This window comes from Macaca mulatta, chromosome 16, assembly GCF_049350105.2.
Source record: "Macaca mulatta isolate MMU2019108-1 chromosome 16, T2T-MMU8v2.0, whole genome shotgun sequence".
In the NCBI taxonomy this organism is placed as follows: domain Eukaryota; kingdom Metazoa; phylum Chordata; class Mammalia; order Primates; family Cercopithecidae; genus Macaca; species Macaca mulatta.
Window position 1 is genome coordinate 78,669,702 of NC_133421.1, and position 17,781 is coordinate 78,687,482.

A 17,781-nucleotide genomic window follows, 5' to 3' on the forward strand; every position below is an offset into this window, starting at 1 on the left:
TAACTAAATCACTCAAATAAATGAATTGGGCTGATCACTCAAAGCACTTCTCAAGGTCCTATGTGCAACTTCTTACCCACATTCATTTTCAGTCCTGTGTTGCAGCAACTAGGACCTTCTGAACATGTAGCCTGATTTACCTATGAAGAAGCAAATTCAACCAAGTGGTATGAATTGTCTAAGATCACACAGTTAATAACTTGTAAGGTAGGCATGAAACGTCTGCTCTCTGACTTTACGGTTACAGTCTTACATGCATTGCTTATATACATCAAGGCTGATGTTTTAAGAGACAATAGAGATTGTGGACTGTCAGTGGAGGGGCTAGGAGAAAACTGGTCAGCACGCCCTCCATGTCAGGCATTATATTTTTTAAAAAATCAAAACCCTATACATGTTAAAGAAGATCTTGAGTTTTGCTACAAGCCTTAATTTAAAAAAAAATTAAATTTTTTAATTATTGTGGGTACATAGTAGATGTATATATTTATGGGGTACCTGAGATGTTTTGATACAGGCATGCAATGTGAAGTAATCACATTATGGAGAATGGGGTATCCATACCCTCAAGCATTTATCCTTTGCGTTACAAACAATCCAATTATACTCTTTTAGTTATTTTTAAATATATGATTAAATTATTACTGACTATAGTCACCCTGTTGTGCTGTAAAACACTAGGCCTTATTCATTCTTTCTGTAACTATTTTTTGTGCCTATTAACCACTCCCACTCCCACTCCCCACTCCCTTTCCCAGGTTCTGGTAACCATTGTTTGACTATGTACATGAGTTCAACTGTTTTAATTTTCAGATCCCACAAATAAATGAGAACATGCAATGTGTGTCTTTCTGGGCCTGGCTTATTTTATTTAGCATAGTGATCTCCAGTTCCATCTACGCTGTTGCAAATGACAGGCTCTCATTCCTTTTTATGGCTGAATAGTACTCCACTGTGTATATGTATCTCATTTTCTTTATCCATTCATCTGTCAATGGACACTTAGGTTTCTTCCAAATCTTGGCTATTGTGAACAGTGCTGTAACAAACATGAGAGTGTGGATATCTCTTTGATATACTTATTTCCTTTTGTGGGGGTAGCAAAGGTGAGATTGATGGATTGTATGGTAGTACAAACCTTAATTTGATCTGTCATCAGTCACCTCACTACATTGCAAGTCATCTGGTATGATGAGTTTTGATTTCTTTACTTCTCTGTTCTCTTACTCCCTCCTAAAATTCAGCAACCCTCTGAGATATTACAGCATATAAAAGTTGCTTGACTAAAGATGTATATGTGTAGATAAGACCCTGGGAGGGGAAGAAAGACTACACGTCCACCAAAGACTACATGTCCCATCTCATATCTTTGTCTGTGGATACCGTGGTTGATTTTTCCTGATTCGGAAGGCCTCTGAGGGAGGAAAAATCACAATTCATCTGGACAGCCAGCTTCCTTACTCATGACTGGGTTCATAAATGACATATTATGTCCATGTTAGATCATATCCACCCACACTCAGAGTTTTATGTGACTCAGCCTGACGGGGTCCTTCCTAAGCTGAAAGACACTTGATGCCTCCTGGGTAGTTTGGCCAGGTGAGGACTTGCAGGAGTGGCTGGATGGGAACGCTGTAGGACACTCTAATAGATGATAAAAATTATTGAGAAGGAGTCAGCACCAAGGCCTGAGTTATAGTGAGCCTGGTACTTTAAGATCAAGTAGAATAGGCTTACAGAATTGTAAGAGAGAATGCCAGGAGCTGGATGGGGAAACCAGAGGTGGCAATTCAAAGAGAGAATTTGTCTACCTATGAGCTCGAGGTCAGCTGGGCTGGTGGGTAGCAAATACTCGGTAGTGAAGACATCTTTTTAAAGGTGGGAATTCAGGTTACTTGCTTATTCTTGGGAACATCCAATTCTTTGTTATCCAGATAATTGGCTAGTCTACTCAAATATAATAGATAATGAAACACAGTGACACCTCAGTGGGCTACAGTTTCCCCAGCTGTCTAATAATAACACAAGTTGAGAATCCCTAATTTGAAAATCTGAAATCTGAAATGTTCCAAAATTCCAAACTCTTTGAGTGCCAACATGACACTACAGGTGGAGGATTCCTTACCCGACCTCCTGTGAAGGATCACAGTCCAAACATAGGCACACAACACAGAGTTTATTAAAAACATCAACGAAAATTATCTTCAGGCTCTGTGTATAAGGTGCACATGAAACATAAATGAATTTCATGTTTAGACTTGGTCCCATCTCCAATATACCTCATTACGTAAATGCAAGTATTCCAAAATCTGAAACAATTGAGAATCTGAAACACTTCTGGTCCCAAACATTTCAGATGAGGGCTGCTCAATCTATAATAGGAATAGTAATAACTATCTCAAATTCTGCTTGGTACATTTAAAGATGCTACTACATATAAATCACATGGGAAATATCTGGTTTTGCCCTAGAGATTTTTGAAGGAAGGAGGACTGCTAAAACGTGTCTTGAAAGGACAATGGTATGATGTGCTTTGGAGAAGACAGGGCAACTCCCTTGACATCCCAAACCTCTGTAGCTTTCAGACAGCATGCAAGAAGCACTCAACAGTTCTCATAGCTCTTTCTGAGGAAGCACAGATATTAAAGCAAGACAGAAGTTGTTGAATTACTTGGAAGATGGACACATCAAACAATGAACAATGTAGACTGGAGAAAGTTTGACGGTGTGGACTTTCCTGCAGCAGCCTACAGAGACTCTGCAACCCTGAGTGTGTCATCACCTACAGAAAGGTCTGGAGCCAAGCTAACCACCGCCCCAAGACAATTACATGGGTCACCTGGGCTATGGTGACCACATACGTAGAAACTACTAGCAACTAGAGAAAGCATGATATCTCCCCAGCACCAGTTCCATAGGAAGAGCTCCATCTCTCCATTCTTCCGTTCTGCCTCCAGCACAGCAGTGCTTTACTCAGAAGGGGAGGGAAAGGGGATGGTTTCAGAGCTAGGACACTCTCCCTTTTCTATTCCAAGGTGTTAGACTGCAAAGGGGGATGGAAGAGCAAATCACACCACGACCACCCACCCACTTCCATGCCCCCTTAGGCCTCAATTTGACCCTGCAAAGTCTAAATTGAATAGAAAATTGAAGTTTAGGACTGCACTAGAATGATTCTTCATAACAAAAAGTGACCAAGAAGCTATAGAATATGCCCAGGGTGTCATTTAAATCAGACGAAGGGTGTTTCAACACAACAAGATGAAAGGTGACCTGAAGACACAGCAGTGCACACCCACATCTCTATCCCAGATCCTCTGCCTCTGGGCATCTAAGCAGGCCTGAGAAACTAGATTTTAAAAAAGAACTGCCTTAGTTCCCATTCAGCCAGTCCCCAGATCTAATAAAGCTGAACATTCTTTAACGGAAACTTCTTTTGATGCATCCCAAGAAAATAGTTTTAATAGCAATAATAATGAGAAATATAATTTATTCAGCACCAGGAGTTGTCCTATTTTATGTACCTCATCACTCATTCCTACAACAACTGGTCCAACTTAGCCAGGTGCTCACATTGCCTCATTTACTTCTTAAGAAAGTTTTGTGATAAAGTCTTTAATCTATTCTTTGTAGATTGATGACTTCTATATCCTATAGAAGTCAAGTTGCTTAAGAAGGTCACATAGTCTGACCTTTAAGTCTGTTTCAACAATGTCCCACTACCTACGGCCATAGATGGTGACAGATTTAGACCAAAAACCATAATGAGTTTTATTTTCTGTTGCTCCATTGACACCAAGTCATCTAAATAAGGTTAATGTTGTGTGGTCATTTCTAAATGTGTGTGTGTGTGTGTGTGTGTGTGTGTGTGTTATAATGTTGTGTGGTCATTTCTAAATAGCGTGTGTGTATATATATTACATATACAGTGATTTATATACATAAAATATTGCACACAGATATATATATACGCACACACACAAGTTTAAGAATAGGTTCACAAAAAGTAATGTAATATTATTTTAGCATTTCAAGAATTTTCTTGAAAACTTATCATGACACAGTGTAAGTGAGATACAATTAAACTTACTTCAAAAAATGTGCTTCTGTCAGTCTGAATGTATCCCGAAGAATTAAAAATTCCAAGTAGCCCATTGCTAATGACATCCAGGAGGACAGGAAAGCAATTCAGCCGTTTTGTGTTACATGCTACTGAAAATCTGTGATCCTGAAATACAACAAGCACCAATTGTAAGTCTTCATAAAGCAAATACAAAATTTAATGAGTGAACGTGTTGGAAAATCATTCGTTATTGATAATATAATTAGGCCCAAGCACTGAGTGTGATTAATATCACTATCACTCATAATATTTGATTAATTCTTAGTATACTTAAAGAATCCGGTATTGTGGTTTCTACCCACCATAACATCAACCATGTGACTATTTATGCCCAAACATCACAAAACAAAATACTTCAAATGATATTTAGCAGCAACACTATGAAATTCCATAGTGCAACCTCAGTTTAACCTGGCTATAGACTTCGTTTCAAAATGTGACACATTCATTTTATAAGTATATAATGTTTGGATACTTGAGAAATGGGAGGCAGGCAGAAAGTTGTAATGAAAGCATAGGTTTTCACAAATTCTATACTTACTTGTAAAGTCTCCCTTAAAATAACGTGTGTGTGTGTGTGTGTGTATAATGTGATTGTTTTTCCCTCAGAAAAAAATATAAGTAAATTAATTATCCATATTGCCCAAAATGTGGGAAAGCTTTGAGAACACATTTTTGCAATCATAAACAAATCAAGTGTATTGTATTTAACCTAATTACCTAAAGCAATGTTTATTGATGTTAAAACTACTTTACTGAGCATACTGAAAAATAACAAGATATAATGAGAACTATCTTGAAGGTAATTTCTTACTTTATTGTTGACATGGAATTTATTCCTGAAAATTAGCTGTGACAAATTACAAATGGCCACACTTTATGACACCTAACAGCTGTGATGTATGCGTTTAACATAATTATATCATCTTTTCCATTTGCCTGCTGTAGAGATCTCTGACTCAAATTCCTACAGGGTCTAGGCAGGGGATATGAATGAGTGAAGCAGTATGCAGACACAGAAAACAGAAAAGCAAAGGCCAAGTCTACAGTGGGCAGTTGTCCTCAGTTCCAACTGAGAATGAGATTTAATTATTGGAACGGAATCCAATTGATAATAACGATCTAAATAAATTAATTATAGCAGTGTATTCAGCTTAATCAGGAATAAAATCAAATAAATTTCATTACATATTGTCATGCTGGAGGTTATGGGGAAATAATTGTAGTTCAGCTTCTCCTATAAAAATGAGAACTATCCCATTTGTTTGTGTGAAATTGGCCTTTCATTCAGTTGATATGCATTATTCAAATTGTACTCCCATAGTCCATCTTTGGTGAAATACAGCAACTGTAGTCCAGCATACCTTTTCATCACCTGACACAATGATAGCACCATTGTAAGATGGGTCATCTGTGCCATTTCTGGTTCCAAAGGCATCCACTTCTATAGCTATGTTCTGTCGTCTCAGTGAATGTAAAAAGTTATCAATGCTTGACCCTACCATGACGAAAAAGATTAAAGGAAGCAAAAATGAAATAAAACAATAGTCAAGTAATATTAAAAATATATTACATCACACAAAGCATATCATACAAAAGGACTGTCTAAGGATTTTCTTAATAAAGCAGAATTGATGTTCTGGTACTAAAATCCAGTCTAATATCATAGGTATGACAAGGTTACTTTATCTAGAGCCTAGGCATTTCATTGTAATTTCTATTAGTACAGAAATAAGAATTGCCGTTAACATTATAATCCTTGAAGCTATTAATAGTCTATCTTTTTTTAATTTGGAACATTTTTTCCAGAAGCCAGCACAGCACAGATTTACAAAATGATACACAAAGACCTCAGAGGTGAGTCAATGATTTACCTCCCTACATCCTTTTTAGTTGCTTTGTGCAACAAACATTAAGGTTAAGTAAACTTGCAGAATCTATTTCTAAAACAAACTCTCCAATGTTGTATTTTTCATTTTTAAATTTATTTTCTGTTTGGCCTCATATATACTTTCTAAAATATATAGAGTTTTTTCTTTTTCCTAGCAGTTCATGCTTTTTGGGGGGAATCTCTCAACAAGAACAACATTTAGCAGCTGCATTTCAGTCCCATGTTCACCTGTCTTATTGATGACCAGTAAATGGGTCAGAGGATCCTGTGGTTGTTGTCCTGGTGAGAGGAAGTATGTATTTGGAGACAGTTCCCATGGGTAACTTTTCTGATATGACTCATAGAATAGATGCTCCAAAAGTTGAGGGATAAAGCTAATACCAAAAAGCAATAATCTATGCAGAGGAAAATGTAAAAGAAAAAAATTTTAGAAACTTTTGTGGGTTTTTAAGTTTGAGGGGATAATGAATATAATAATGGAAATAAATTATAATCAGTAACCAAACATTTGAATCATACTTTGCCCCATTTTCTTGTTTCTAAAATGAGATGGGTCATATGTATCTACCTTTAGTCTTCTGCTCTCTCTCAAGTGCCAAGTAGGACAGCTTGGCTTTGGGTTTATGAAGTCTGTGGATTATGACTCTTAAATCTCTCTTTCCAATCCCTACCTCATTGCCTTATTTCAGTCCTGCATTTCTTTCTTTTTCTGCACTACTGAAATTGGCATATCACTAACATGCATACTTACTACCCTCTGAACTTTATCCCATCCTGTTACCAATTTCTGTAAATTACAGCATTTTCTCATTCCCCTGGCCACAATGGCTCAATCATTTTCCACCCATTTCTCTCCCTTAAATTTCTTTTCTAATATTTGGAAATTCATATCTATCATAGCATCCTTATTGCTTGCCTCCAAACCTTGTTCTTTCTTCCTCTTCTTAAGTTGGGCTTTTATTAACTCCTTCCTGACTCTTTTCGATATTGTTCTAAATGTTTGTTTTCATTGTCTCCATATTCTACTATCACCAAACAATTTTGCACAATTGCCCAATTAAGCTTCTTAACATTTTGTTGAAATTATGTCAATTACCTATTGAAAATAAAAAATAAAATCTTAATAGTTCCTTAGTATTCATAAAATGCAAACTCTTTAGCTCTATGAATATATTTCAAAAATATTTTTACTTTTTCATACACTATATGTTGCAATTAACTCAGATTAATAGTTCTTTAGATTTCTCATGTATCCCTATACTCAGTACTACTCCCTCAGCCTGAATTTCCATTCTCCTCTCTCTTCTTCAAAATCTCCCTGAGCTTCCTATTTTGACATAATCTCCCTCCTACTAAATGCCATAGTTCACAGGATTGTCTGTTGTTTACTGTATGTCTAATCACCCTCAAGCGTGGACTGTCAAGTCTGATTTCTTTTGATATATGTTATAATCAGTTAATAATAGAGTGTTGCATAGAGGTGCTCACTAATATTTTTGGATGAATGAACGTTCTCAGTGAATGAGTGTTCCTGATGATGAGGCTGAAGCTCTGGGGGTACATGTGAACCTTATAGTGGGCTCCAGATATGATCGTGAAGCCAAGACAGACTCTTTTACAGAGCCTTAAGACAGTAACATGGAAATTATGCCTAAGCTTCCAGTCTTCCAACTACAGCATTAACTCTAACCCAAGTTTCCAGCCTGATGTTCTGCCTTGTGGATTTCAGACTTGCCAGGCCTCACAATTACATAATGAAATGCCTTAAAATAAGTATGCTTATATATGTATATCCTATTGTTTTCATTTCCCTGGGGAATCCTGACAGCTACAGGTTTTGATACCTTGGGGAAAGAGTAAATGGGTCTTTAGGATGGGACCTAAGTACTAATATCCACATGCTTTTGAAAAACTACTTCAACCCGTTGGTAAGAACAAAATGTGTGTGAAATTTTAAAAAAGAACAATTCCAACCCTTATCTGTTTTAATTATATATCCACATGATTAACAATGGTTTATTTAATTAAAAAATGATTTCTTTGTTTAAAAGACAATGTGCATCTACTGAAATTTATTTTACCTGAGTTTCTTTTATGTTTTGCTCTCTTAAGTTTATTTTTAGTTCACAGACAAAACAAATCTGAAACACTCAGATACTCACATAGTCAACAGGCTTTTTCTTTCGTTCTTTAACTTTAGGAAGCGAACTTTTGCTATTGCACAGACCTGCTGCCTCCAGAGCGCCATGCCACTGATTGTTTTCCTTGTCTCATGGAAGGAAGAAAAAACTTGTTCCAGCTCAACAAGGCTTCCTATATCTTTTGCCCCATCAGTTTGTAATTGTCCCCAAATTCCAATATCTAAAACATAAGATCAGTATTTTATAAAGTGCCATTTTAATTGTGCATTATTTAGCTTTTCCTGTGATAAATTTTCCTACAAAGGTGTCAAAGTTACCCTCTTGGGCCAAGATACAAGTAATCTAATGTATGACATTATTAGAGCAACTATTGAAGAAATGAGAAAGAAGCAGAAAGTATGGATATAATAAAAGAAAATCTAGTGTTTTCTGATTTTAAACATCTGTGTGGAGCTTTACAGGACTTTATTTATTCTAAGGAAATCAATGAAAAAAACTCATTAAGAAATCTATTTGTTGTAAAAGATAAACCACTTAGAATTTCTGACCAAGATAGGAGAGTTAGTATATATAGAACCCCTCCACTCCCCTTCAAGAACATAAAAATGGGAAAAACTGTATTTTTAAAATATAGCCATGGTTAAAAACAAGATAAAAGTTACCTGTTTTGAGGAGAAGCCTAAAGAAAATGACTAACTCTGGCTTCTTGAAAGCTATAAAACATGTACATACATTAAAAGCTAAGTATAACACTAAAAAATGTGACAAGTATATAACTTCAAAAATGAATAAAAGAGGAAAAGGAGGATTAAAGAAAAATATTTGATCAATCCAAAAAGATCCCCAGAAAATTGCAAAAATGAAAATAAAGATCACGGTAAAGAGTAAACACCATAATATGATAGTGAACCAGTAAAAAAAAAAATAGTTTAGCAACAATAAGAGAGAAAAGACAGAATGCTTCCCAAGGAATAAAGATGAGGCAGAGAGCAAACTTTCCAAAAGCAACAACTAAATCTCAAATACATTGGAATAATATCATCGAAATGCTACCACAAAAATAATTGTCAATGTGAACTCTAATTTTATTTTCTCTAATGTATATTCAGGGAATATCATACCATATATTTATTGTTTGCTGCATAAGGAACTAGTGTTATACATTGCTATATTCCACAGAGATATATTTCTTCTCTAAGTTTTCCCAAGACAAGCCAGAATCACAGCACCAACAAAAGCACATAATCTCATAATTTGGGCATATTTTCAAGATAAAATACTGCACACAAAAATAAAATTCTTTCTTTCTTTCTTTCTTTCTTTCTTTCTTTCTTTCTTTCTTTCTTTCTTTCTTTCTCTTTCTTTCTTTCTCTCTCTCTTTATTTCTTTCTCTCTATTTCTTTTTCTTTCTTATTTTTTGTTACCTGATTCATCAATAGTTGATTTTCCTTCTAATTTCAGAAACACCTCATTCAAAGTTGTTACGGAAACACCATAATCCTCAATGCCTTGGTTAGAATATCTATCGAGATCCCTGTAAAGTTCTAAAAGTGGACACAAAAACAGATTATAAGAATATAATTTATAATGAGAACCATATTTCTCAAAAATATAAAATATTGGTGATAGGCCAAATGTACTAACTAGAAACAAAATTGTGATACAGATGTTCTCATTTCTAAAATGATCTATATGGTATGTTACTTTTCATGTCTTTTTGAGATCAAAGTCTAATCTAAACATCTATTTTTTTCATTCTTAGGAAACTACATGTGTTTTTTTGAAAAAATTATGTTTTACTTAATACATTTTTTAAAATTTATTTTTGTTATATTACAGGGAGTGTTTAATTCTAAATTTCAACTAATTAAAACATATTTTCCAGAGAACAGAGATTTGTGCTTTCTTGTTGGGATTAATTATTAGGGAATTATAATAAATGTAAAAGAACTAATGTTTATAGAAAGAATTAAGAATAGACTCTTTGCTAGTTTACTTTGCTGTCCAGGCTGGAATGCAGTGGCTCAATTTCAGTTCACTGCAACCTGCACCTCCCAGACTCAAGTGATTCTCCTGCTTCAGCCCCCTGCGTAGCTGGGATTACAGGTGCGTAACACCATGCCTGGCTAATTGTGTGTGTGTGTGTGTGTGTGTGTGTGTGTGTGAGAGAGAGAGTGTGTATTTAGTAGAGACGGAGTTTCGCCATGTTGGCCAAGCTGGTCTTGAACTCCTGACCTCAAGTGATCTGCCCGCCTCAGCTTCCCAAAGTGCTGGGATTACAGGCATGGGCCACAGCGTCTGGCCCATAAGTATGTAAAGCTTTTGAAAGGACAAAATACGTATGTAACTTTGCACCTCCTCTCTCTCAGTCTCTGTCTCTCTGTCTCTCTCTTGCTCTCTATTTAAGCTTCTGACCATGGTATGAAAATTCAGGAAAACTGAAAGGTGGATAAAAGATAAACTAACTCAATATTGGGATAAATTAAAGACTTCAATCTTAAGTATGTGTTGGATAAAGAAAAATAGAGATGTAGAGTCAAAGTTTCTAATGAGTCCTTAAATCTACCTAAGGGTTAATTGTTGTTCAGTCTTTCTCCAAATTTCTCATCCCCTTTGGAATGCCTTTAATGAACAATCAGCTAAAACTTTGCTGTATGATCTTCACAAAGATTTCTGTTTTTATAAGGATACATATCTCAAAGATGTTGTGTATGCATTGTGAACCATTATTTCACTTATTCTAAGAGATATATTTCATCACCTTTTAATATATCTGATATAACAATGGATCCTAAATGATAGCAGATCATATTTTAAATGGCAGCACTATTTCTTTGTGTTTCTTTCTTACATCCTGTAGTTGAGGGTTTCTGACACCTGATGAAATACCATAGGTTCTACATGTCAGGTATCATTCCAGGTGCTTTATTTATATTTAATATTTTAATAAATTTGAAAGTATTAAATCATTTAATCCTCATAACAACGTAGAGTACTATTTCAATTTTCTTTTCACAAGTAAGGAAACTGAGATACAGAATAGTATAGAGCTAATAATGGCATAGCTGGTGTTTGAATCTAGACTGTCTAGCTCTAGCACTGAGTTTCGATCTCTGCACTTTAATGTTTGGTTCTGTGTTTCTTTATGGACCAAGATTATGTCATGCTTATTGATTCAAGCACATAGCAATGGCCCTGGTATAATTTCTTGAACTTGATATGGCAAACACATTTTTACAGAGTAAACTTAAAAAACAGTCTACCTCAAAATGCTTAGGAAATGAAACTGCATTGGGAGATACCATGGAAAAGTAATAACAGCAGTGGTTCTCCAAGCTTCTGTGTTTGCAGCAAAGTTGTGAATTAGAGTATTTGGCAGAATGCAGGCCAATCCAAGTTATGTTCAATAACTTGGATAATATCATTATGTGATGGTGTTTTTAAAACAACCTATTTATTGTGTACAGTTCTTTCAGCTCTTCTTCAATAGTCTGCCACTGTATTTACATACCTGTTCCTGTCCTGACCACACTCTCTTGTTCATTCCTGAAACAAATTTTCCAAATATTTCTAATTTTATTTTGCTGCTAGCCTGTGCCTCTTAATTACACATGTTGTGACGTGAAGCATATTTAACATCTACATGTCTTGATTTACTCATAAGTAACATGGAGATAATACTAGGGGGTAATATTATAAGTGACCTTGGAGTTGGGAATATTAAATGAGTAAATGCATTGTGCCATTCATCTAGCAAGCATTAAAACTAGCCATCATTCTTATCACTACTGTTATTGTTAATAACACCATTCCCAAATCATTCTGTGGTTTCTACATTTTGTTACCTGGAAATTTGTTTGTCCTTTCCAAAGGCAAAATATATACAAGTTTTTCTTCACTTTGTGCTGTCAATTTGGCATCAGAGATGTGCTGCTTAACCAGTGAAGTTATACTCTCTGGATCACACCTTTCATTCAGATGCAAACTAACATTTAAAAAGAATAAAAGTTATTTTTATCCAACTCTGTCTCTAAAACAATTTCCTAATTATGTAGTATGTGCTTCTCACTTTATTAATATTTATGAGACAAAACAATGTATAGTTTACTGGACAAAGTAAGATGTAAAGCTACTAATAAAGTCCAAACCATTAAATCTATGCAACATGGCAGAAGAATTAGTATAAGGGATGCTTAGAGTGGGAAGAGGTAACTCAAGGACTCTTATCTGGAGAAAAGAGATATTAAGCCAGATCTTGCCTGGAGTGAGGTAAAGGGAAATGCTTAATTTGTCAGCATCTACTCAAAAACCCAACCTCCCAACCTTGAATTTTCCCTTTGTAGTAATGTATGAGTTCTGCCAAAACTCAGAATTAAGCATGAGAAAACAAAAAATGGAGGTAATGTTATACAGTCATTAAGAATATGGCCCCATGTCATGCTAATGCAGGTTCTGCTAAAGCTAATTTTATCATTTTGGGGTCCAAAATTTATTCAAGTGAAATCTGGCCTGTCTTTATGAAGAATATATAAAGTTACTCATGAAATTATTTGATTTTTGAAAAGCCACTGTTAATCACATACACTAAAAGGTGCTGAGTTGACAGAGTGGTGAGAAGATCACAATTGACTGATGATAGAAACCTAAAAAATCAGTTTGAAAAAAAGGCTATTCTGTACTTATAAGGCCTAGTACTTACAAGTGCTATCGAGAATACCAAATAGGAAGAATGCAGTACCTTCTCTAAAGAAGCTTACAACATACAAATAATATAAAGCAGCGTATGACAGAAGATGTGAGGGAGAAGGAAGTTGAGTTAACTCAGTTGAGTACTTTGCAGCTTGTCAAGTATTCATTCACTCAATGTTTCTTAGCCTTAACTGCAAAGTATGTATTATTACTACTATTACATAAATGAAGTTACTAAAGATCAAAGAAGTTAATTTAGTTGCCTAAGGCAACAGTTCAAAATAGTGCTTTCAGGATTCCAGAAAATAAGATACTCATTAAGGAGAAAATATTCAGAAAATACTTTCAGAAATGGTTAAGACTTGGACATGGTTAAATGGGTTGAAGAAGAACATGTTTGACAGACGTCTTCCCTCAAGCAGAAACAAGACAACTGAACTATGAAACATACTTAGAGAATAGCGAGTATTCAATAGAGGGTATTGATTCTATTAGATTGTAACAAGTAATAATGATAGATTGGTAGATTTGTAACAAGTAGTAATGATAGATTGGTAGATTTGATCAGATTAGGCACTTTGAGTAAAAAAATGGGGGGATCCATTTATCCATCAGGATGAAGTTATTTGAATCATTTTAAAAAAAAAATCAACATTGTAGTGCAAAATACAGGAAGCCATTCATATCACACCTGTAATTTTCATCCAACGACTACCATTTACAAGTCGTGTGAAATTGGCAGATTATTAAAACTATCTGAAGTGGTATTTTCACTTGTCAAAGAGGAATAACAACAGTATCTTCTTAGAGTTATTTAGAGGATTGAATACAATAATATGAATATTCTATATGTAAATATCTTAGCAAGTACCTAAAACATAGCCAATACTTAAAAAGTAGTAGACATTACTCAATGATAATAATTATTATCAGTAAGAGAAGAAAAACACAAAAGGATGGTGGAAAGAAATGAAGTCAGGGAGAACACAGGGTATTGAAATTGTTAAGATGAGCAAAAGTAAACATCTGAAATATGAGAAGAGAAAGGGTCAGAATATCAACAAATTACTCTTAGCAGGCAACACGTTGTGAAAATATTTTTCAAAAATTTTATTTAAACCTAGATTAATCATCCTTGCATGCTCAATGTCTATAATCTCATATATCCTGCGTTCTAGCTAAAAAACAAAGCAATTATGCCTTAGTTCTACCATAGCTCTCTAGAAATGAACTTAGTGGTTATAGGACCTGCTTTTACCCATTGATGCTGATACCACCTGCCCCCAGCATTTTTAGCATGTGTCAACATGTCTCCAACATTCAGGGCTGTACCTTAAATGGTAGCCTATGCCCCATTTCTTCTTCAGGAACAGAGAAGAGCCTGCACATTTCAGCTTCCCACTGGATATGAACACCTTCCTGTCTATTTAGAAATAATCAAAAGATAAGTTACACAAAGGACTTGTTTCTTTACTATTCACAAAACGCAAATCCATTAACGATGTATTGTAGCAGCATGACACACTAAAATAGATACATTCTAATTCTGGCTGTATGTAAACCACTTTTTTTTGTCATCCAACAGCTCGATTGATAAATTAGGTCAACTTATTCTCTAGCGTATTGAGAAAAATTATACATCTAAAGGATCTGTTTCAGTTAAACTGACATCAAGACTGCCTAAAACAAATTATATCTTAGAGGGTGTGATATGTATTTTACAACCAGAAAGCTGCTCTGCAATGGACTCAGAATATTTCCACGGGGCCAAGTACTCTGGGATGCAGACCCACAAATGAGTAAGAGCAAAATTCTCCTGTCTTGGGTCATGGCAGTTCCAGGGAGACACAGCTGTGGAGCATAACTGTTCATATTCCACACTGTCTCTAACTTCTCATGAAGATACATAAGGGAAACAAAACATTACCTGCCAGAATGTCAGCCTCATCTATAAACTGGGTGCTGAAGAGAATTACTCTGTCTGATTTCCCCTCTTTCAGGAGATTCCATATTCGGTGCCTCGAAAGAGGATCCAATCCAGCAGTCGGTTCATCCAATAGCAAAACCTGGACAGGAGGAAAGTCCTAAAGTAATTCCACCCTTTCAGATAAGATCTTTTTAAAAAGCACTATACTTTTAAAAGTATTTGGGAGAAATTTGTTAGTGCTTAATATTTCATCCTAGACGTTCTCTTATATTTATCATTTGCAAATTGTTTGACCTAATAAAATACTTTTATAGTCTTCAATCTGATTTCACCAGTAATTTTTGTTTGACTTACCTGAGGATCTCCTAAAATGGCAATCCCAAAAGTTAGTTTCCTATTTTGTCCACCACTTAAGTTTTGAGCAAGGATGTCTTGAATATTTTCCATTTCTAAGTCCTGTACAACTCGTTGTACCTAACCAAATAAGGAATATTTAGTCTCAAACCCAGAAAGTTTATTTTAAAAACACTATCATTTTTCTGTTCTTTACAAAGGGCCTTTTTGCCTAAAATTTAGATGAGGAATTATGTCGAAATAACTTAGCACAACATTTTCTAGGTAAACAATCTCATTTTCATGGCTGTGTGACATCTAATATGCTCACATACCTCTTTCTCCACTTCGTGTGGCAAAATCCCTTTTATTTTAGCAAACAGCCTGAGGTTTTCTTTCACGGTGAGAAATCCAAATTGCACATTGGATTGGGGACAAAATCCAGTGAGCTTGCTGATATTTTCTACGTCAGCCATTCCTGAAAGCATGTGATTATAGACAGTGACTGAACCTGAAAGCAGAAGGCAGAGAGTGACCATCAGGAAAATATGTCATGCTTCACTGAAGATCTTTTAAAATGGAAAACATTGTACACCAATTTTTAGATTCATTTCAACATTGTTTACTTGTAAGGAATATGCAATGAACTGATTAAAAATGTAATAATATTCACAATAACATCTGATTCAGCTGGAATGCTACTTAGTAACCGAATAATCATAAAACTACTTATGACATATTTAAAACGTGAACAACATTTTTCTAAATAGGTATAATACAATTCAATAAAATAATAAGAGAAACTTCTAAAATTTTTCTCTTAAATGCCTGGGTATAATGGGTAATGAGACTGTTGAATTAATGAAACCAACTAAATAACTGTTTTTTAGATGTAGTCTCGCTCTGTTGCCAGGCTGGAGTGCAGTGGCGTGATCTTGGCTCACTGCAACCTCCGCCTCCCGGGTTCAAGTGGTTCTCCTGCCTCAGTCTCCTGAGCAGCTGGACTTACAGGTGCCCGCCACCACAGCCAGTTAATTTTTGTATTTTTAGTAGAGACGGGGTTTCACCATGTTGGCCAGTATGGTTTCCATCTCTTGACCGAACGATCCACCCGCCTTGGCCTCCCAAAGTGCTGGGATTACAGGCATGAGCCACCATGCCTGGCCCCAGTTAAATAATTAAATGCATATTCATGTGTTTGCCCAGGTACTTGTCCTTGAATAACTGTCTTCTTACCTGATGTTGGAACTGACAGCCCACTAAGTATGTTTAACAGGGTGGTTTTTCCAGCTCCACTGTGACCAAGGAGGGCAGTTATCTGGCCTTCATATATGTCAAATACCACACCTGGCATGATTAAAAAAAAAAAAATTACACTCAGAGCCTACATATTAACTTTACAGTCTCTGAAATTGTTGTAATAATTTTGCAGCATGAATAGATTGAGCTAGCAATATTCAAAATAAAATTCATCTTAAAATTCTTTCTTTTAAAACTGTATTTCATCATTTTATAATGGTAGTATTGTCAATATGTTATTATGCAATTAATTTTTTGATAAAAGCGGTTTTATCAATAAAGACAGGCTAACTAAAAGACAGTTTTAGAGCTGGAGAATAAGATGAGTTGAAAATAAAGAATTTCATAATATTATCATATATCTTTCAAACCCACACGATTTTTAATGATACATCCTACTTTTTAAAATTGTTATATGGTTTTTTTATTTTTTTACATTGAAGGAAACATAATGCGTTCAAATAAAGGAGAGACATATCCGGAATATCTGTGCTTAATCCCTACCCAGAAGTTACAACAGTGAGGCAGCCACTAAATCAAGCAGCCCCATTAAATAAAATATTATTTTGTTACCTCTCAAAACTTCTACTTTCTCATGCTTCCCTGCATATTCTTTTTTAAGATTTTTGATTCTGAAAAAAAAAAAAAAGAGGGAAATGTTTTCAGAGAATTGTGAAAATGTGCAGAGGATTGATAAGTCAAGTCTCTGAGGCTTAATCAAAGTCTCAAAGAAAATTTGGGATTCTTTTCTTTCAAAGCCTCAAAGAAAATCTGGGGATTCTCTTCTTTCACACAGGCACTGGTAGAAGCATCCAGGGTACCTAATTAGAAGCAGAATCCCTGATCTTTCCAAAATGAACAGGCTAAAATATGGAGGGCACAGCTAGCACATGGAAATACATTGTTAGAAGAATTGTGACAAATGACTGGATATGAGGAAAGCTGAAGATAAAATCAATGGTGAATAGATACTATGGTGGAAAAAAGAAGAGAAGAAACACACCATAATAGAAATAATAGGCTTTGGAATCTAATCATCAAATGATTCACAACTGGTGATATCCCAGTTGTGCTACACACTAGCTCTGTTATAAATGCTGTGTACTCAAGACTCATTGAGTTCAGTTATTCAGCAGTGATAGGGGGATGACATTAATTATCATACAGAGTTGGATTGTAGATAAATAAGATAATATAAGCAGAACACAAAATACTTGAAACCAGTAAACTTCCAAAGAAGATGAGAGAGGAGGAAAAAGACCAGGAAAAGGATTTAAAACAGAGAAAGATTTTTAAAAGAGGGCATAGAAAAATATTTTATCAGGAAAAGTAACTAACGGGTACTAGGCTTAATACCTAGGTGATAAAATAATCTGTA

At 35.2% G+C, this 17,781-nt stretch overlaps 1 protein-coding gene across 2 annotated transcripts in view; it reads right to left on the minus strand.

The window, feature by feature from the left end:
- ABCA9 (ATP binding cassette subfamily A member 9) overlaps positions 1-17,781 on the minus strand; it is a 77,901-nt gene that overhangs the window by 28,157 nt on the left and 31,963 nt on the right. For both annotated transcript variants that reach the window (XM_077972602.1, XM_077972603.1), the window contains 12 exons: positions 16,977-17,035; positions 16,341-16,451; positions 15,440-15,615; positions 15,126-15,245; positions 14,772-14,910; positions 14,177-14,267; positions 12,001-12,140; positions 9,580-9,699; positions 8,177-8,375; positions 6,243-6,409; positions 5,488-5,621; positions 4,091-4,228 (listed from right to left, as the gene is read on the minus strand). In XM_077972602.1, coding sequence (XP_077828728.1) covers positions 4,091-4,228; positions 5,488-5,621; positions 6,243-6,409; positions 8,177-8,375; positions 9,580-9,699; positions 12,001-12,140; positions 14,177-14,267; positions 14,772-14,910; positions 15,126-15,245; positions 15,440-15,615; positions 16,341-16,451; positions 16,977-17,035 — 1,594 coding nt within the window. The remainder of the gene's footprint in view (positions 1-4,090; positions 4,229-5,487; positions 5,622-6,242; positions 6,410-8,176; positions 8,376-9,579; positions 9,700-12,000; positions 12,141-14,176; positions 14,268-14,771; positions 14,911-15,125; positions 15,246-15,439; positions 15,616-16,340; positions 16,452-16,976; positions 17,036-17,781) is intronic.